General features: G+C 34.4%; 1 protein-coding gene across 2 annotated transcripts in view; it reads left to right on the top strand.

The window, feature by feature from the left end:
* Window positions 1-22,679, top strand: part of LOC149547607 (Prolyl oligopeptidase family protein) — a 103,509-nt gene extending 80,830 nt beyond the window's left edge. For both annotated transcript variants that reach the window (XR_016353900.1, XM_089791719.1), the window contains exon 11: window positions 22,367-22,679. Coding sequence is in view for 1 of the 2 variants with exons in the window: in XM_089791719.1 (XP_089647845.1) it covers window positions 22,367-22,439 (73 nt within the window). In the remaining variant the exon portion in view is untranslated. The remainder of the gene's footprint in view (window positions 1-22,366) is intronic.
* Window positions 22,680-22,962: the final 283 nt, after the last annotated feature.

The raw sequence follows: 22,962 nt of genomic DNA, 5'->3' as shown, positions 1-22,962 counted from the left end.
TACTTTAGACTCATAGGTTTATTTGATTGAAGCTACCAAATACAATAACACTCCCTCTTAGCTAGGGAGGATAAACACATAAATTTGATATTACCTCATTGTAATATCAAAGATGACATGTTTAAGAATATCTTTGATCAAAACATACTACATACTCACCACTAGATATCATCTCATGATATCAAGAGTAGCAGCCTCATAATATCAAGTTGCATGCTAGTCACCAAGTACATCGAGCAATGGCCTTAGAATATCAAGTCGCATGATATTCACCAAATATCTGAGTAATGATCTATGAATGTCGAGTTGTGAGATATTCACTAAGTACTATGAGTAATGGCCTCCTGAACATCAAGTTGCATGATATTCACCAAGTACTCTTAAGTAATGGCCTCCTGAACATCAAGTTTCATGACATTCACCAAGTACTAAAAAATGTTCATAAGGTATGTGCACATGTATCCTCCATGATACTTACCATAGGAACATTCATGGTTTGTTTAAGGAATTTAATCCACCATTTAAGATGTAATCTATCCTGGTTTGTTTAGACATCATAAGATATCCACATAATAGAAGATTGCGTTGATAAGTAGGACATGATTTCCACAACTAGTCAAATTGTGATGTGAATATCAGGATTTAACTGTGTGATTTTGAGTCAAACTTGATGACCCATGTTTCATGAGTAGTGATTCAACATGAATCCATCTCTCATGAGAATAAATGGAACACTTAGCACTCATTGGATCTAGGTGATGCTCACAGGGGTGAAGCACCGGGACTTCCCGGGAGGTCACCCATCCCAGTACTACTCCAGCCTGAGCGCGCTTAACTACGGAGTTTCCTCCACAATTAAACCCAAAGCTTGCAACCCCATTTGCAAAACCTTCTACGTTATTGTAAAATTGCCGCCTTTCAATAACTTCTACAAATACAAGTGATAATCATTTGGAAGTCGTCACTTTCTCATGATGTACACGGGGGGCAAGACTCATTAAAATTATGGAGTCACTCACATGGATTTTCAAACTTCCTCTGAAAATCAATCTTTTGGGCTCCTCATCCAATGTTGCCTCTGGTGAAGTATCAGACTCCCTTTGAATTTGATCTCAATCTTCCTTTTCTTGCGAGAACATCCCTAGAGAGGAAGGGAAAACTCAAGGCAAACCACTCTTATAATACGTATAGAAATACAAATAAGAGATTAATTACAATAAGTAAATAAAGGTAGTTCTAAAAAAAAAGAACAAAAAAACTCACCTCTTTATTTTGGATCAAATATCCAATTACATCCTTCACAATGTGAGTCCTTTCTACATGTATGTGAAAGTCTTATTTGTAGTTTCTTTTAGCATCTACTCCCTACCATTTTGCACATGACCCTAAGTCATATTTATATCTTAAACATTATAAGATATGACTTTTTAGGTATAAGAAATCATGTCCTTTTAGAAATGAATTACACCCTTTCCTTAATCATAATCACACAAACTTATGTTGATTTTTGCATTTAACAATTTATTCTCAACATTATTATTATGAATTCTTCTTTAAACTTCAAATGACACTTTTGATCTCCTAACTCCACATGGCATTCTTATCCCTCATCACGTCTTGTTCCTATGTATTTGGAGACTGCTCAATTCTATTTTCTAACTCTCCTTGTTGCATCAAATGCTTATGAAGTATAAATCTCAAATGAATGGTTGACTTTGACCAACTTCTATGTGTGCTTGAGTAGTTTGGGGAAGTTCGAATTCACTATCCTTATTTTGTATTGGGCGATTTTAGAGCACTTCAGCTGGCCTTTTGTCATTCCTCCATTTCTTCCATTTTCAATTGAGTGCCTTTTGTGACTCATTTTAGAGCAAGAAGTGATCTTTAAGGAACCCCACCCCCCACCCCCCTATTATTTTGATATTGGCATTAGTGTTAACAATTCTCCTTATAGTCTTTAAGTATGATGGGTGATCATTCAATCATTGATAATTCCCTCGCTCTATTCATCCTTTATAGAAGGTGTTGTTGGCATGGATGAAGGCTTGAGGTAGACTATCTATTAAGATAATATCTTATACTTTCTATAATAGTCAACTACTTGTCTGTAGTCCATCTTTCAGTCTAGATAGGAATGTTTCCTATCCCGTCTCTTTTTTCTTCAGTCCAGATAGGAATGTTTCCTATCCTGTCTCTAGTTTTGTTTCTAATTCCGTCTTCAGTTTACGTTGTTTCTAAAAGAAACAACGTCCTTGTAATTCTTTATAAGGAACACATTTGTTCTTCTATTAATCAATCAATCATCCGGAAATCCGTTAATTTGCCAATTCTTGAATCTTGTAACATGGTATCAGAGCTATTACTTAAATTTTTTCGAAAAAATTTATAATTTCTTCGTGAAATTATTTGTTTAAATTTTTTCAAAATTATTTCTATTGAATTTCTCTAAAAACCCGCTTAGGGTTTTCGGCTTAGAGAAATTTCCGAACTCGGGTCTACTTGTGTTTGTTCAGCACACTCTAGCCCCATTCGTCCATGCACATCGATCCTTGAAGAAAAATTTGCCATTTTTTATCAAGAAATCTGAAATTTTTTCAAGCTTTTTTTAGCTAGGGCCGTTTTTTTCGAAACCCTAATTTTTTGGGTTGAAAAAATATTTTGTTTGCAGATTCTTGGTGGGTTTTTCGAGAGCTCAACTGGGTTGTCGTCCGTTTTTTTGGGTGCCTCGATTTTTGTGCCTTGATTTTCGAGCCAGCGGATCCAAAAAATGACAGCAGATTCCTTTTGGTTTTTTCGAGCTCTCTTCTGGGTCATTCTTTGATTCTTCTGGGTCTTTCGTATTTTTTGCCTCGAAGAACGTGCCTTCACAAATTTTCATAGTTTTTCATTGAAAAACGTGCCATGGCATCTTTGACAAATATTTTGCTTGAACATAATTCCAAATTCAATGGTTGCAATGATGGAACCTGGAAGCAGCGCATCATCGCAATCTTCGAATATCGAAACACCGATCAACTTGTTCTGGGTGTTAGGCAGCATCCGACTTCTTCGGGTCCTGATCAAGGCGAAGTTGCATTTTTCGCCTTTTGAATCTGTTTCTGTTTTTTATGGGTTTGTTGATTTTCTCCTCAAAAAACATTTCAAGTTGTTTGTAATACGCAAGGTTGTGTGAGATTATGGGTTTGTTGATTTTCTCCTCAAAAATCATTTCAAGTTGTCTGTAATACGCAAGGTTGTGTGAGATTCTGGGTTTGTTGATTTTCTCCTCAAAAATCATTTCAAGTTGTCTGTAATACGCAAGGTTGCGTGAGATTCTGGGTTTTACCGTTTTTTCCACAAAAACGAAGTTTTGTAAATGCAACCTATTTTGAGTCATAGCACTCTTCTGGCAAAGCTTCTTGGTTTCAACATTATGTAGATCCAGGGAGGGTCTCAATTATCCCAGAATGTTCCGACATTCGTACGTTGACCATTAAGGGAGGGTATTAAGATAATATCTTATACTTTCTATAATAGTCATCTACTTGTCTGTAGTCTGTCTTTCAGTCTAGATAGGAATGTTTCCTATCCCGTCTCTTTTTTCTTCAGTCCAGATAGGAATGTTTCCTATCTTGTCTCTAGTTTTGTTTCTAATTCCGTCTTTAGTCTATGTTGTTTCTTTTAGAAACAACGTCCTTTTAATTCTTTATAAGGAACACATTTGTTCCTCTGTTAATCAATCAATCATCCGAAAATCCGTTAATCTGCCAATTCTTGAATCTTGTAACACTATCCCACTCTGTTGGGAGGATGTTGCAATTGAAGACATTGGCTCGATGAAAACTGTGACATACCCTTTGAAGCTTATGCAACTTATAATGGATTCTTTCCATTGAATAAAGTTGTGTTTATATTGAGTTGTAGAGAGGACAGATATCTTCACAATTTTGGGGGTTAAAGAATGTTCGCATTGCTATGATATCTTCCATTGGGTATCATTGGCTGATATTGTGAAAATAGCATGAGTGAATCGCTACTACATATTGTGTGACTCAATTTAGGTAAGGATCGCTAATTCTAACTAATATATCACAATTCTTTTTTTAAGCATAGGTTTAATTTGAATTCCAAACTGCTTGGTTCAAATTTTCAATTCACCAGTTGTATGTTGCCAACTCAGTGATATATAAATGATTGACTTCCTAGCTCTGTTAATGCCTGAAATATTATCTTAAAGGGCTTCGATTTGCAATTTTTTTTGATTAGTTGCCTTTAGATATTATTGCTAGCAATTTATTATCGCCAATAGAGTATTTCTGAAGTGCACAGGCTTGGTAGGGAACTTGCTCTGATACCACGTTGAGTTAAGGATCGCTACATATTTAATAACACTGCTTAAAAAGTATGTGTTTCTCAAAGACAACAATCTCTCTTATTTATATTGAGAATAAGCCAAGAAGAGACATGCTCTTTTATTAGACATGTCCATTCATTATTATGTAATTAATATAATGACAATTATAATTTTATAGTTGTATGAATATATCTATCTATCTATCTATCTATAGATATTATTAACTATTTTTTCATGAATCATTGCTCTCTCTCTCTCTCTCTCTCTCTCTCTCTCTCTCTCTCTCTATATATATATATATATATATATATATATGATCAATTGTCTTATTGATTTGGAGATGATGATTGAATAAGATATAAATTCACTTAATAATTTCATTGACGACATAACATGCTCATCACAATATTTTGTTGATGTTTGATAGCTTCTGTGAGATAAACACACACACACGCGCGCGCGCACATACACACATGTCCTACAAAGGGACATGTCTATTCATGGCTTACACACACACACATGTCCTATGAAGGGACATGTCTATTCATGGCTTATACTCAATATAAATGTAAGAGATCGTTGCATTTGGAAAAATACAATATCAATAAGGCAACGCTACTACATTTCCAATGATCCTTGAGAAAGCAACATGGTATCAGAGTAGGTGCAAATGTAAAATGATTAGAAATGGCAGTGGTGAAAGGCATGGAATAATGAAATTAACAACTGTTTGGCATATAGGCAGGCATTGGATATTGATTTGGCTTGGTATGTTGCTTAGAGGGATCCAGAGGTAATGATCCACGAGGAATATGATGTGATGGAAATCATCAAAAGATACAAAAGATGGTAGCGAGATTGGTGGGTGTTTTAAATAGAAGATACGTTGACCCTGCCAAGTTTGATGTACAAGGAAAGATTGTGTCAATGTTTTCCAAACCTGTATGAAGATATGATGATATTCACAATGAACTGCTAGGGTGTTCCCTTGTCTTCACTACTCACAGCCAAGTGTGGGACTCGTAGGCTGAAAAATATGTTTGCATTGAAATCGAATCGGGTGAATTCATGTCACAGTGGCAAGGAAGATTGCAGACAAGGAAGGAATGCCTGATGCAGGAGCATCTTGCATCACAAAATAAAATGGATCATACTTTACATTTTTTAAAAAAATTGTGGAGAGAGAAAGTGATGAAAATTAGAGAAAAAATAATAATAAAAATAAAAATGGCAAAAATAGAGAAAAGAAACTTTTTCATTTACTGACGCACATGGGTGGCATAAAAAGAAAAATAAGAAAAATAGTTGTCATTTCATTTATTGAGGTGCATAGGTGGCATTTTAAAAGTTAGTGGAATGCTCCTGATTTGATGTATTTAATGTTTGTTGCCAAGCTTGAAGGTGTATTTAATGAGAGTGTTTATTTAATGTCTTTTATGCTAGGCCGACTTGTGGCTTGGTTTAGTGTAAGTAGAGGGTCTTGTGGAGTCTATAGGCATTATTCATTCGGCATGAGATCCAACATGGAGGAAGTTAGCTAGAGAGGAGTAGCCGAGAAGAGCAAAGTTGAGTAGAGTTAGTAGTTGGGGCTTGGGAAACAATAAAGTTGCTTGGTGGCTTGTGAGCACAAGTTTAGATTCTTCTTAGGGTTTCTATCAGAGTGTGGATTTGGACTAGCTAGGGTTTGGGTCTTGTAGAGCTATTGTTGTATTTGCTTATGTATTTGGCCGTAACTCGAAAGGCCTAACAGTCGGGCACGTTGGATGTAAATCTTATTGACATTAATTTGTATGTATATCTCTACATTATTGTTATTCTTCCGCTGTGTGGTTATTTGCTGGGGACTAGGACATCTCCTTTGGTGATTCTCCTGCCTTGTATTGCGTCAATGCCAATTTTGAACCATGCAACCTATTCCATTTTGAACAAGGTTGATCGTTTTCCATAGGGGCATCGTCTTTGATGAATATTGGAACCCAAATAGCAAGATATCTATGAGGACAACTATCTTTCAATTTGGCCTCACTTTCACAAAAGAGGTGCATTATTTAAGGGAAGCATCAAGTTCAAGTGGACATAAGGGAAAATTACAGTGACAACGTAATTCAAGTGGGGGTTGTTTATGTATTTTGAGTGTCATTTGCATGAGTCTAAATTAAAGGGGCAAGTAGTTTTAATCAAAGGGCATTGCCATCACTATGAATGCATAATTACATTAGGGTGTGCATTGTTCTTTGGTCGAACAAATTCACCCGGGCGTGTTGGCACCATTCTTGTGCTAGAAAGGACACACAGGGACAAAGAGACATCTTTTGAACATAATGCTCATATATGGTTGACATAGTGAATTTAACTGTAGAAGGAAGTAACAAAGTTCATCATATCGTTGACAAATAGCAATGTAAAGAAATCAAGGGTTCTTGACGGGGAAGTAGTGGCTCTCTTGGTTAATGTAAATACAACAACTGCTACAAAGGAAACAAGCAACATCAAAGAGATAAAGGCTATTCCTCATAGGCATAATGAGAATTCCATCGCATCTAACAAGTGTCTTCGTCCACATAGCAACAAATCATACACGTTACAATTTTATGGGGAATTTAATCACGATGTGTAACTTGATTTTAATTGGTAAATATCAAACTTCATGGAATGTTGGGATTAGGAGGGGGAAATGGGAGAAATACGTACTCTCTATTCAATTCACATGCTATACTTGAGCATTCTAAATGGGATACACATGTTCGAAGGTGGAGCAACAAGTAGCACTTGTTGTGTACCTCACCACTCTGCCTTTCCTGCAACAAAAGAAGTCGTCAAATGTTATCGGGCTTCATATATATGGAAACTTGCTACTTCCAACATTTTGCATGAAACAAACAACTCTTAGAGTGATATTGGAGGTAAGTATATGTTTATTCCTTTCATTATTGGATCTTTAGAAAATTATTTAAAAGATGTGTCATCATTAATAACTATTTCTTAGTTATATTATATGAGATAGTATAATGGAAAATATATGGTGACTATATTTGTAAATAATATAAAATATATTTTCTAAACAATTTGTTATGAAAATAAATGAAATTGATTTTTATATGTGATATTAATAAAGGAAATAATATATTTGAAAATATAGATCGTAGTATATATATAAATATAGAAAATGGAAGACATGCTTATATGTTCAAAGCATATACATTTATCTATATTATATTGAGATGATATTATATTATTATGCAAAATTATTATCGTCGAGTATTATCTCATATCCATATTTCTATATGAACTACATGCCTTGAGTTTTTCCTCTGAGAATGTTACTGTAGGAAGAGGGAGTTTGCCATTTCATTAGAGGCAACCTTCAAAGAGAGAGAGCAGATAGAGGATGTGATTCAGTCAGCCTTCAATGATCTTTGTCTTATTGATTCAAAGGGAGTAAACCATGTTGAGATGGATCCTCCAGTGATCAATAAATTGTAGCAGTCAAGAGGATTGCGCTTCATGAATATACCTTGTGACTATGTGGTTTTAATGAGCCTGTCTCCCGTGTATATCATGAGGAAGTGACGGCTTCCAAATGATGTCACTTGTATTTGTAGAAGTTATTGAATTGTGACAATCTTACAATAACTTAATTTTCTATTATGATGGATATTTTATGATGTCTATGTAGATCATGATAGATTATGCTTTGCATGGTGAATGTTTACAAGGTAACACTAGTAAATTTGGACCTATTTTTTGATGTGGTGGTGGTTGAAATTTCGACAATTAAACATTGAAAGTCAATGTCACTAGAATTGTGTCGAAAGTTTGACGCACTTCACGACCGTTGATGTATCGATGAGAAGATCTGTTGAAAATCATCCCCATCTATGTCACATGCCGACTTTAGACAACTAATTCGAAACGTCGAACTATCGAGGCCAGCTAGAGATGATTCGATGGGTATGTTATACCATTGACGACAAAACCCGTCGAACTATCAACGCCAACCAGAGATGATTCAACGGGTATGTTATACCATCGATGACAAACCCCGTCGAACTATTGACTCCAACTAGAGATGCTTCAATGATTTTGTCATACCATTGACGACAAACCACATCGAAATTTCGACGACAACTCAAGTTTTCAAAAAAGAAGAAGAAATATTCTCATTGTATATCAAGCTAATGACAGGCTAACAAGAATGATCTAGAAAAAACTCAAAACAATTGATTTGGTTGGAATCAACACACTAAAATAACCTGGATTTTTACATGCAGGGACTGAGAGAAACTAACCTGATGATTTTATGGATTCTTCTTACAAGATTGCAAAAACTATCAATTATAATGAATGTGAAGTCCTACCATTAGATCTTGAACTGCATTTGTTCGCATAAAATTATCTTGGCCAGAAGATTAGAGAAGATTGTGCTTTCATGAATAACCTCTTAAAGAGTAGAGTACACAAGTTTCTGATGTCCTCAACAAAGTCCACAAGAATAAAGAAGTTTTTACAACCATGAAAAATGTGAAGGAGATTCATTATATATCACTGAAATTCAACTAGCACTGGTCCATTTCTTTTTTTTACTTATTGAAAAGATTTATCAGAGAATATTATAGTCGTTATTCATTTGTATTTTGTATTTGTTGACAATAGACTGCTATTTAGAAGACCGTAATGACACATGTTCATTCTATGACACTTTTGAGGATCGCCATTTTTTCAATCAACATTGTCAACACCTCCATTGATGTACGAATGTGTTATAAATTTAGCACGTTGGGGCTATATTTTTTAGATATATGGTGTGTTTGACTCTGGTATGTTAAAATTTGGCTATAAAGATGAGAGTTATGGTAGACTCTTTAGAAGATTCCCTTATTTGTGATGAACTGAGTGGGGATGTAGAAGTTTCTTGTAATTTGCAAGGGGCAATGAAATTTCTTGTAATTTGCAAGGGAGCAATAAAAGTGGATCATTTACATGTTCAAGTTAGTTAGGAAAGAGGATTGCAGATGAATCAATGAAAATATGGGCTATTGCATGGCCTGCCATATTTAGTCGCCTAGCTCTAAATGGAACAAGTACCTTAGGCTTTTGCAGGACAGCTGAGCAAATTAGAATTGGTTGCCATTGCCATACACACTATTGTCATTTTGGGATTCAATTTAGGACTCTTTGTTAGTATATGAATCTGAATGTAAAATTTTATTCTGTTCCATTTTACTTTACTCATGGCACACCATGTGTATTGGTCATTCTGCGAATCAACAGTTGTAATCATCTAATTATTGACATAAAATTTTTGACCTAATTATTCATTACTTCTTCCTTTCTTTTGTATGTTTATATAGTCCAATAAACAGTTCATGTAAGTCTATTGGTGCCTTATTTCCCAATAATAAATGAAATAGATAGCTTCTTTCAGAGCATTTATTCTGTCAATATTGTTCCAATTCTTAATAGTAAATCTTAGTTTTGGATATTATTATAAAGGAATGAGGATCTTAGGCATGACAAGTGCCCTGGAGACCCTGTGTGGCCATGCAATATCACATGTTAGGATTGTATATGCAGAGAGCGTGCATTAATTCTTCTCACCAATGTATATATTTACAACCCCAATTTTAAAGATCCTTGGACAGTTAGAACGTTGCAGAATAAATAGGAACACTTTCAGTATGGCTCATTCCTCAACATTTTGCATATGTTTTCTAGTTTCCAGTCCAAATATTTTTGTAGTCCCAGTTGAGGAACATGGTCATTGCCAGCATCTCTGCAGGCCGCAAATGGTCTTATCCTTTATGCCACCTATGGGTTTAGACCAGTGACATTGACATGGACTGGCCTGTCCAAAACTTATATACATTTTTCCAGAAAATCACATATTTGCAGTCTGTCACAATCTTTCACTGTGTCAAGTAACAACTTTGAACTAGCAATAACTGTTGGAAGTTTTGGTATAGGTTTTGAGGAAGCCCTAGCTGCAACTATTGGACCTTTAATTAAGGTTCCAGTTTTACTTTTATTGGTACATGTAGTACTTGCTTTTAGAAGACGTTGGTTTGGAGAAGCTACTACCAAGTTTGAAAATATTTGACATTGGTTGTGATTGCAAGAGACGTTTTTGGGATTGGTATGTATACCTGTTATTTAGATAGTGCATTTTGAGCCATGAGGCTGAAAATGGATGTCTTTAATAATTTAAATTTATTATTTTGACAGCATTGTTGGTCTTGATTTGCTAAACTTATTCTTATCATGTGCATTATCTGTACTATTTATTATGTATTATCTTTTAAATGTGGTTGGGTTAAAATGTTTAGATTGACCTACTTGTAATGTACTTTCATCTTGTGAACATTCAATAATTCAAGTCGTCAATCAAATAGGACTTCATGGCAGAGTCAAATGTTCAAACCCGACCAAATCTATGGGCTATACACTTGCACCCTACCTTGGTGCAAGCGCTAGTTGCATGAATGCATGAATTGAAATAACTATTTCACTAACCTATACAATACTTTGACTTTTCAACATACCAATTGCGAAAAATGATGGCTTTATCCAATTCAACAACTTTAACCTTACTGTTTTCACTTCATTTTTTTGCACTCAATTGTGTTTATCGTCCATGGATAACTCATTGCCTTTGCATTAAGAGACACCTACTCTATATTGTCTGTGGTCTTGCATTGACTCATCACCATCTTCTTGTCATCTTGAATCTCTTCTTGCATGTGGGTTAGCACTACAACTTCATTCCTTTGATTGCATTTTGTTTGATTCAAATATTCCAATGATGCACCCTTTATATAATTAGTTTGTTAAGTGATGCATCTGCATATGCAATTTTATCACCTTGGAAAACTGTATTTGGTCCTGCTAGCTGGGAACAATTGATTGTTCGTTCTATTGTACCTAATATGATGACAGTTCTACAAGAATTTTTAAATAACCCAGCTAATCAGCAACTAGACCAATTTAACTAGGTTATGGCTCGAGCATCTGCTATTCCCATTTATCATATGGTTGCAATGTTGGAGGCATCATTTTTTATTTGTGCGGGATATGGAGGAAGAGCAGTGGGGTTGGCAAACATGAAAATTTAATAATGCGAAGTCACCTTGAGGAACTTGTGTATGCTCTTGGCAAACATGTTATCGAAAATGTTCATCATGACCTTTTTTGCTTCTACATGTTTTTGCATGGAGCCTTCACACCCTTGGTGCTCACAAATGTCTACTCAAGAATGTATGTGAATTTGCAATGCACTGCTATGTGGTGAAATATGTAGAAAATCATATAATTCTTCATCACACAAGGTCTTTCGCTTGGTGTGCTAATTCATTAAGTTAAGCACCCAAGTTTACATTTCAAATCATGATTTATCTATTTTGGGCTTAAGAACTGGTATAATAGCCTAGAACATATATCCTTTAACATTCATTAATAGTAGCACATAAACACATAACATTCAATAACATGTGAAATAAGGTATTTAAACATGCATAAACCAATTATGATTTAAGTTTGGATCACCTACCTGATACATACATGGTTAAGTGCTACCTAACTATGTCCAAGGAAAAAGAGAAATATCAAACTTGAAAAAGATGTACATAAATGCAATTAATTTTTAAACTTCAATTTTATAAACTTACAAAGAGAAGCATAGAATTATAAGAAACTATTGTGGTTTGTACTATTTGAAAATTATAGTTACAAGTGATAAAGTTATATACCTCTGATTTAGAGAGTGCAAATAATGGAAATGAAGTATTGCCGAAGGTGCAAGCTCAACTGCCACCCGCCCTACCCCCTCTCGCCTCCCCCATGTGAATGGCATTGTTATGTAGAGAATGGTTACATACATACATACATATATACATGGTTAAGTGCCACCTAACTATGTCCAAGGCGTCTGCACACTGGATGCACACTCCGCCTACCAGGCTGCCTACATACCCATATACATAGGAACAAGACCCTTGAACTACTCACTCTAACGAATATGTAGTTCTGGTTTCTAATTGTTTCGATGTAGCTATATTCCTATAACCATTGGTGAGCTTTCCTCACCTCATACAACTCTTCATCATCATACACCCACTCAGGTGAATTGGGCGGTTTTTTATAATTACAACCCTGTAATACCGTAGTGCAACCTTTGTGTTGTAGTTTATAGTTAATGTAAGGTTAACCTATAAATGTCCTAACTCACTCCTTATATAATTATGTTTAAAAGCTTGTGACAATAATCAATGAGTCTAAATAGAGCAGTCAAGGTAATCCTAGCTAGGAACAACTGGATTTTTGTTTTATTGTACCTAATCTGATGACAATTCTATAGGAATTTGTAATCAACCCAGCTAATCAACAACTACACCAATTGAACTAGGTTATGGCTTGTCACTTAGCATGGGTTGAGTGAGTTTTATTCTTTTATTATTTGGATTCTGAAATATATATGGACTTGGAACAATTTTTCTATTGTGCTAATATGTAATAAGCAACTTAAAAAAGATCTCTCTATATATATACAGACTACAAGTTGTGCATTTTGTCATGTACTGCATTTGCATTTGCTTTGCCATTTCTTAAGTTATGAGAGTGTTTCAAGGTTGGGAACCACTTCAACATCCTTTGCATGGTTTAGAGGTAATGTCATTGTGGTAGTGAGAATAACTTCAGCGAAGAGTGTGTAAGGAGTTACTACCTTGAACATTTAAGAGACATTCAATAACATGTGAAATAAGGCATTTAAACATGCCTCAACCAATTATGATTAAATTTTGGATCACCTACTTGATTAGTTTGGAATTTTGTTCTTACCAAATATCATAAAATATAAGAACAATTATGCCTAAAAGAATGTAAAAAGATGATTATTGTGCGCAATCATTTTTTTAGCTCTTTTGGCTCAATCTCTTACTAGTGAGTATGTGTTTAGAAAAATTATTCTTGGATTGTGAGTTAGAAAAAGAGAAATGTCAAACTTGAAAAAGATGTACATGGCTTGTCACTTAGCACGGGTTGAGTGAGTTTTATTGTTTTATTATTTGGATTAAAGGTAATGTCATTGTTTCATTATTTGGAACCACTTTAACATCCTTTGCATGGTTTAGAGGTAATGCCATTGTGTAATCATTTGGAACCACTTCAAACACCTATGCTAGTGTTATAACACAATGTTATAACACACACACACACGCATGCACGCACGCTTGCTCACTTGCTCCATTGATCTCCACAATCCACATGATCTCTCCACACGCACACACGCGCACGCTCGCCTGGCCGCCACATCTGCATATGCAAATTTATCACCTTAGAAGGCATTGGAAGGCATTTGATTAGAAATATGGGAAAGTTGTAAAAAGTTGTCATGCAACAAATATTGTTGTTGAACAACTTTTTAACAAATTTGGAAGGTCAACAAGAGTTTTGTTTTGATCGAACAAGTAGGAATGAATATGTAAGGTCAAGATATATAGCCTATAAATGAATGTTCTTCAACCTAGGAAAGGGTTGGAGTTGATATGTACGGATTTGAATCACTAAGAAAGCAATTTTGGTGGGAAAATATGTGCAGACAACAAGTACAATTTTAAGATCTCCTTACAGTTTTACAGTAGGTACATGCTTATATTATGAAAAGTTGTGTTTTTTCTTCCTAGAAAAGGTGCTAATTAGTTTGAGGTGTGTAGGTTAAGCTTGAAGTACTTTTGATTTTTTTTGTGTTTGCTAGTTACCCTAATCTGTGCTCTAAGTCACAAGATTCGGCGAATATCAAGCTTGATATTCAGATATTGCCGAATTTGAAACTTGCTTTAAAAATTCGTTCAAATCCGCCATTCATTCGACTGCCAAAAACGGACTTCGTCAAGTATATTTAGAAATTGCCGGCAGAGTTTGTAGGGTATTGTCGAGCAAAAACGTCTATAAAATCCGATGCGAATAAGAAGAAAATCCAATGCAAATGAGGAGTTTGTTGAGGTTGCGTTTTCTGAAACGTTTGTCCAGCGGCATTTTTTGTTGAAGCGGCATTTAACTCTCTCCTGCATCCTGCCTTCATCACGTTTTCCCTCTCCTGGCCTAGGTGAACGTCTGAACCCCTCTTGTGCCCACCTGGGTGAACGTCTAAACCCTTGTCGTGCCCGCCTGGGTGAATCGTGAATGTCCTGCGATATATTTGTTTTTCGCAACTTCAATAGTAACAACTTTGTAAATTATTGATTCAATTTTTCGCAATTTCAATAGTTGTTATTTGTAATAATATGATGATGATCCAGTTTTATTTGTAGATTTATAACTTTGTAATATATTATTATAAGTTTTTATTTTCAATAGGTATTAAGTTTATATTTAGTTTTGTTTTTTTAATATAGTTTTTAGATATAAAATTTGTATATAGTTTTTTATTAATATAATTTGTATAAAAAATTTATTTCATTTTATATAGTTTTTTATTAATATAATTTGTATAAAAAAATTATTTCATTTTATATAGTTTATAAAAAATTTAATCTTTTTATAATTCTTTGTAATGTATTTTGTAATAGTTAATTCAATATTTGATTTATTTTTTAAAATTGACTTAAAATAGTGATATATTAATTTGTAATTAACATAATTTGGAAAACTTTTAAAATATTAGAGTTTAGAGTTGATTAGATATATATTAATATGTTTACTTTATTTTGCTTTGTAAGTTTATAATTTTTATTATAATTTAATAAATAAATAGATATATTATATTATGTTTAGTAAATGTATATTTCAATTTTTAAATAATATAATTATTAGTTTAAATAATATAATTATTAGTGTAAAAAGTTAAACTTTAACATGTTTAATTCTAAATTAACATTTTTAAATTATTTATTGAATTATTTTGTTTTAAAGTTTGAAATAATAACATATTATTTTGTTTTTTATTTTATAGATTGTAATATGGCTCCCCACAAATCAACTTCGGAGGCGTGGAAACATGTGACTCAAAACGGTCCTAATAAAGCTCAGTGTAACTTGTGTCCGAAAGTTATTACTGGAAGTTTAACAAGGGTCATGGATCACTTGCTTGGTATTACAGCAGGTAAAGGTGGGGGTGTTACTGCATGTCCAGGTGTGACCCAAGAGCTTAGGGCGATTTTAGAGAAAGAGCATTCGTCTTCTATTGCTCAAAAGATGAAGAAGGCACAAAAGAAACAAAGAATTGAAGACGTCTCTAGATTCACATCAACTATACCATCATCTTCATGTCTACCTCAGGTTGTAAAGGCAACAAAAGAGAGCGGAACTCTGAATAGCTTTTGGAAACCATGTGAGAAACAAGTAGTTGATGATTTACTAGCTGATTTATTCTATACTAGTGCAATTCCTTTCAATGTAGCTAGAAATCCACTTTATCGTGTTGTATTTCAAAAGGCTGGAGAGTTTGGCAAAGGGTACATACCTCCTTCTTGTGAGGCTTTGAGAACAACTCTCTTAGAGAGGTCAAAAGATAGAGTGACTGATAAATTAGATGTGGTCAAAGCCTCTTGGAAGGTAACAGGGTGCACTATATTGAGTGATGGATGGTCGGAAATCTGTCAAAGACCATTGATTAATGTTTTAGTGTCTTGTCCTGAAGGTGTTGTATTCTTGAAGGTTATTGACACTATGAATCATAAAAAAACTTCTGAATATATATTTCAGATATTAGAGGAAGCAATTCTTGAAGTAGGGGTTGCAAATGTGGTTCAAGTGATTACTGATAGTGCAACAAATTGTGTGGGAGCTGGCAAGCTGATTGTAAAGAAGTACCCAAAAATTTATTGGAGTCCATGTGCAGCTCATTGTTTGGATTTGTTGCTTCATGATTTGGCAAAATTCCCTTGGATACATGAAGTAATTCATAGAGGAAGAGAAGTTGCGAATTTCATACGAAATCATCGTCTCACATTGAGCCTTTACAGGCAACATGCATCTAGAAAGTTGTTGAGGCCTTGTGATACAAGATTTGCTTCATTTTATATCACTTTGAGAAGAGTGGTTGAAGAGAAAGCGGCTTTAAGATCTGTAATTTGTTCCAATGTGTGGGAAAATTCAACTCTCTCAAAAAGTGGTAAGGGGAAGATGATAGAGCAAATTGTTTTAAATAGTAGCTTTTGGGAAAGTGGGGCAAAGGTTTTAAATATATGTAGTCCAATTGTTGACGTGCTCCGCATGGTTGATGGTGACACTCCTTGCCTTGGAATGCTTTATGAAAGCATGGACCGTTGCAAGGAAGCTATTCAGAGAGCACTAAATAATGTGGAAGCAGAGTACATAGAGATATGGGAGACTGTTGATTCAAGATGGAAAATGATGCACACTCCTTTACATGCAGCAACTTGCTATTTGGAGCCTAAACTGTTTCACATTGATAGACAAGGTGATGCTGATATTATGGCAGGGTTTTATGAAGCCATTAGTAGATTTGAACCAGATCCAACAATTGCATCTCTAATTAGAGAACAATGTTGGAAATACAGAAAAGCGGAAGGGATGTTTGGAATAGCAGCAGCCAAATATGATATGACACGAGATGAGGTACCTAGTTATAGATGGTGGATGAGCTATGGGGCAGAAACTCCTGAACTTCAGCGATTTGCCATTCGAATTTTGAGTCAAGGAGCAAGTTCATCAGCTTGTGAGAGAAATTGGAGTTGCTTTGACCACATCCATTCCAAAAAGAGGAACAAGTTGTTGTCTGGAAAGTTGGGAGATCTTGTCTATGTTCGCAGCAATTTAAAATTGCTTATGAACAAATCAACAAATGAGTCATCTTCACAACAACAGACTTTGGAAGACATAGCAGTACCAGACGCAGATGAGCCTGACTTTTTTGAGGAAGAATTGGGTAGTGATACTGATGATGATACTACACCATCTGAGCCAATTGTTCTTGATGACTTCGAGCTTTCTTGAAGCTATGAAGTCTTGACTTTTGATTGAAAATATCTTTGCTATTGTGATTTCACATGTTTCTTATGTTTTGTACTTAATAAATGCCTCATTAGGCTTATGAAGTTGTGAGATCTATTTAGCAATTTTTACTATTTTGATAATTGATAAGATATATTACATACATCTAGAAAATAATTAAAATTGTATAAGGCGAATTTAATTCGAATTTTTTTCCGAATTTTTACTCTTTCCCGAACTTCATTCAAATTTTATAGTTGCCGAACTCGAATTCGAATTCGAACCTTGTGACTTAGTAGACTGTGGTTAGGGTTTTAATTGAAATGGAGTCTCCTTCCTAATCCCCACAGTGGAAAACCCTAATTTTTGTTATGTAGAAGGGGTATAGGATGAAGATGAATGTTTTACTTTTTATTTTCAGAACACCCACTTGCTTGGAGTATCTAGTTCGAGGGCAAGTAGAGATAGTGCAAGAGATAAAGCCACCTAAGATGTTTTAAGATGCCAGCGTGCGAAGACATATAGTTCCCTATAGTCAAAATTCTCATGAAAGGATGAATTACAAAATCCATTAGATACAATGATAGATTCCTCATATAACAATCAGAAATGAAAACGTGTAAAATTGGCCTTCTTAGATCTCTTGTAAGTGCTGTCTTGATTGGGCAATAAATAGTTTGGCCTTCTTAGCTTTTTGTGACCACCCATACACATATCTTGTGTTCTTTTAACAACTTTGACAATGTGATGAACAAAATCATGACCTTTATGCCTCGAGTCCACAATATATATCTCGTGTGGACCACTATCAACTTGAGTACGAACATAGCAAGACTCAACCATGTTATTTAGTTCATGTGAAATGGATGCTACCTCATGATCAAAATTGTTTTTACGAAAATCAGAATAATGTCATACCTTGGTTATATGTTTTCAGCATCTGTAATGATCTATGCCATGATTGTAATTTGTTCCATTTTGTGATTAAGTTGAAGTCTCAATGGTGTACTATGTGCCTCCTCTTGATCCATGGTATTTCTTCTTCTTTAGGGATACCACATGATGATTGATTTTTACATTGATTTTGATGAGTTGTAGTTCACAATTTATGAATGATTATTGTAAAGTAAAGATTTATTTAATGCAACAATGTTTGTTTCCAAACAGGTAATCAAGGCACAAATATTTAAGAAGTAAAACAGTGAACACATAGATTTAAAATGAATCTTTTCCCTCTGTTTTGAATAAGACGTCACTTTGTGTAGGACATGAATGCTGCTATATAATTCTTTAGACTTAAATAAGACAAAGTTTATGATAAATATATCATGTAGTGGACATGAAGCTAAAGTGATGACAACAATAAATGACATATACAAGCGACTATTTGGGAGTGGCAATTAAAACAACACACATATGTATGACATAAATACATAGTTTGAATAACCTCTCAATCATCATCCAATACATGGATATCCATGTTGGTGTTGAAAATGATTAGAAGAGTAAACATTTATAGTCAAGATTGAGACAATTATATTCAATAATGTTGTCGATGCTCCAAGACAGTGATATAAAGATAAAGAGAAGATTTTGAATGAACAATTCATATATAATATAAGAAAATGGAATAATGTTGCCACATCATGTTAGGAAGACAATTAAAAATTTAATAAAAACCGTGATAATCCAAAAGACAGAGTCATAACAGGGGCAAAAGAAATGATCGCGATTCCAACGATACATCTAAAGGAGGTTTGCATATTCACGAAATAGTATAGTGACTTACTAGTTGGCTAAGAAATGAGACACTAGTGTTTGCATTCAATGATAAGATGACAAAACAAAGATATGTAGTGACAACCAATACATGGAGATGAAGATTTACGATAGTGACCAATTCAACAGATAAACAATAAATATGTAATAAGAGTTCAATTTTCCAATGATTAAGAAGATGGAATCCAAATTGTCAAGTGTCTATGAAGCATTGAAAATTCTACAGATAGTTGTGGTTATGAATGATTATCAATTTATGGATACAATATTAACTCTTATACATTATAGAAGATAGAAGCATAGAAATCTCAGAAATACCTTATTATCTAGTAATCGTCCCAATAATAAACTTCTCTAAAGTGTGAGTCGGGGATAATGAGAGCCTCTAGTAACGAAAAAAGGGTATGGACATCAGGGTCTTCACCCACACTTTTATTAACTTTCCTGCTCAATACATTCCAAAGGTTTTTAATGCTCGTTAGTAATCTATCCGGCTCTGTGACAAAATTTGTCGAAGAATGAACACCTACACCATCTCTTGCTTGTCCAAAATACTTGCCGAGAAAATCAGAGGTTTTTTTTTGGTATGGGCTGAGGCAAGGCTAAGAAAGGCTGCGTAGTGACAGACAAAGTATAGTGGAGAGGCAAATTGACATAGAGCTTTGGGTCAAAACTAGAGGAGCCTACTGTTTGCAATGCAGTTTGGTGCAATTGTTGTAAAAAAGAAAATAGAGCAGATGAATTTTCCATCGGGCTTTTTTTAGCTGGGCAACTGTCCTTTCGTCATGTCGGACTAAAAGCAAGTGCCAAAACAATGATTATGGTAATGTATCTAGCAGAAATGAAAGTTAATCCATGAACCCTTTCCTTGAAAGCAAGTTCCAAACAAAAGAGGACGAGAATGAAAGTTAATCCATGAACCCTTACCTTGAAATCAAGTTCCAAACATAAGAGGACGAGAACGAAAGTTAATCCATGAACCCTTACTTGAATGGTGCTGAAAAGATCTTCGTCACGCCTCTGAAGCCTCCCGCCCGCACTTTGCTACGTGAATAAATGAAGTTTCACTTTTTTGTTTTGTTTTGTTTTGTTTATATCCCTAACAACGTCGAAATTATGATGATAAACTTAACAGGCATCGAAATTTCAACGATAAACTTAACTATTGTCGAAATTTTGATGTAATCGGGATCATATTTTTTAAAAAATGAATTTGACAAGCCAAATTAGCCTGTCGTCGAAAATGACCCCCTAATGTACTAGTGTAAGCATAATGAGAGTGCGTGTGCACATACCTTATATACAATTTTTGAGTTCATGGTGAGTGTTATGCAACTTGATGTTCTGGAAGACTATTACTCAGTATTTGGTGTTGGAGTGACCGTTGCCGTTACACCAAAAACTCGAGCTATCAATGAATGTCATAACAGCCAGAGACAAGGACCCACAGGAGGCGATTAATTACATGTCACAAATCCATCGGTCTATGTTGAAGGGTACCTTGACCTAGAAGGGACAAAGGCACCAACCTCCCAACAATCCCCCCCCTCAGCATGACCTAAGGGATTTGAACTCATAACCCATCGCTTTGATACCACTTGTTGGAATCATAGTTTCCATTACACCAAAAGCTTGAGCTATCGATGAACGTCACAACAACCAGAGACAAGGATCCATGAGAGGCGGTTAAGCACATGTCACAAATCCACCTGTCTATGTTGAACAATACCTTCACCTAAAAGGGACAAAGGCACCAACCTCCCAACACTTGGTGAATAACTTGCATCTCAACATTCTAGAGACCATTACTCAAAGAGTATCATATGTTGATATTCTGCAGACAATTATTTTATTCAGTACATGGTGAGTATCAAGTGTTGATACTCTAGAAACCATTACTTGGAGTATTTGGTGAATATCATATATTTTGAAGGCCAATACTCATGATATCAAAAATGATGGATATCGTCTGATCAAAGATATTCTTAATCTTGCTAACTTATATTACTTTGTGGTAATACGTGTGTCTATCCTCCCTAGCTAAGAGGGGGTGTTGATGTTTGATAGCTTATGTTAGATATATATATATGATTATGATTAAATATATTATTATATTAATTATTTGATTAACAAATAGACATGTACCATGAAGGGACATGTCTATTCATGACTTGCACTCAATATAAGCGTAAGTGATTGTTGCATGTGGAAAATACAATACCAATAAGACAATGCTACTACATTTGCAACAATCCTCGAAAAACCAACAATTTTGACCAAGTTTTCTTTTTTGGCAAACAACACATGTTCTATATGTTTATGATTAACTGTAATTGAGGATTAGTTTAGATACTCCATTCTTTACAACCTAATCTCATTGCACTTGAGCATATGGTGCTTGTAAAATTTTGGTTGAAAGATGTGGGCAACATAGATGATATTTTAGGCCTTTCTATTTCCCTTGTGAATTACATCTTTGCATCCATGTCAGTTAGTACCAATATTAAACTTTTCATTCTAGGATATGAGCTATTTCAGTTTTATGTTTCATCTATGTGCATCTTCACAATAATGCTTTGTTTCAATTTTTTCATCTAGAGGGTAAATTTATATGGAAATCTTTTCCTATTTACAAGGAATAACTATAGGCAAATAGCTGTAATAGCATGTGTATGGATGGGGAATGACCCTTAGTAAGATAGCTGATATTATAGGCCTTGCTACCTCCCATATTAATTGTATGCCTACATTTGCATCACCTATTAGTCTATTACCAATCTTCCATTATTCATTAGGAGTTATTTTAGTTGTTTGTTTTCTCTGTGTGCATCTTCAATGCAATGTTTTGTTTCACTTTTTGAGCTTGAGGGTAAGAATCAAGATCATACATAAAATTTTTGTATTAGCATGGAATAACTGTAGGCAATTGCCTGTTGTCACATGTAAATTGATTTAAAAGTGACTTTTTTGATTGACCTACAAAAGAACTTGGTTTTATTTCAACTTTTGCCCAATGAAACAAATGTGCTATGTAAGAAATAATAATGAAATTTTAATTTGGAACTAAAAATACAGTTTAATGCAAATTGATAATACCATATCAATTCTCCACTTTATACTCAATTTTTTCCTAGCAAATAATAATAGTCAACAATTTTCTCCTCTATCAAATTAACACGTTTTATTTGTATCTTTGTTATTTAAAATGTTATGTTTGTTATTTCATGTGTATTTATCTCAACTACATGATGATTCTCATCTATGTCTAGAGTTCTAATATTATGACATTGACTTATTTTATTGTAGGTTTGATCGACTAGAGGAAGATGCTTTTATAACTGCTTTCTTTTTGAAATCAGTGGGCATGGTTAATACATGAAAATATTGTCATTGTTGTTGATCAAATGTAAGCTTATGGAGGCTTTGATTTCTATTAAGATTTGCCTATGGAAATTTGTTTAGAAGATGTTTCCAATGAAAATATTGCTTCCATCAGGTAATGATGATAATGTCATTTTATTGGTTGAAACATTTTCTTTTAGCCAAAGCTTCATTTTGTTTAAATAAATATATCAATTCTTGGTGCACTCAATAAATTATAGTTTGCATGACTTCAAAATTTGGTTGATGTTCACATTTTTGGCAATGAGACTTTAGTTCTAGCTATTATTAATTTATTCTTTCAAAGTCCTTTTGTCTATAAGAAATTAACATTTCATGGTCAATTTGAAACAAATGTTTAGTTATAATGATAAACATTTTATCAACAAGGACATCCATGGTGCAATGTTGGTATAATGAAAGGTTTTTGGGCCTGCATGTTTTTTTGGATGCATCAACATATTCTGAATTTCCTCTTACCCAACATGTGCTATTAGCCTAGTATTATTCCTACTTATATA

The sequence above is a fragment of the Cupressus sempervirens genome, chromosome 7 (genome assembly GCF_028749045.1).
Source record: "Cupressus sempervirens isolate cs-2001-9-10 chromosome 7, ASM2874904v1, whole genome shotgun sequence".
NCBI classification, from domain to species: Eukaryota; Viridiplantae; Streptophyta; class Pinopsida; order Cupressales; family Cupressaceae; genus Cupressus; species Cupressus sempervirens.
Note: the sequence above shows the minus strand (reverse complement) of the source record. Positions and strands in the feature narration are given on the sequence as shown.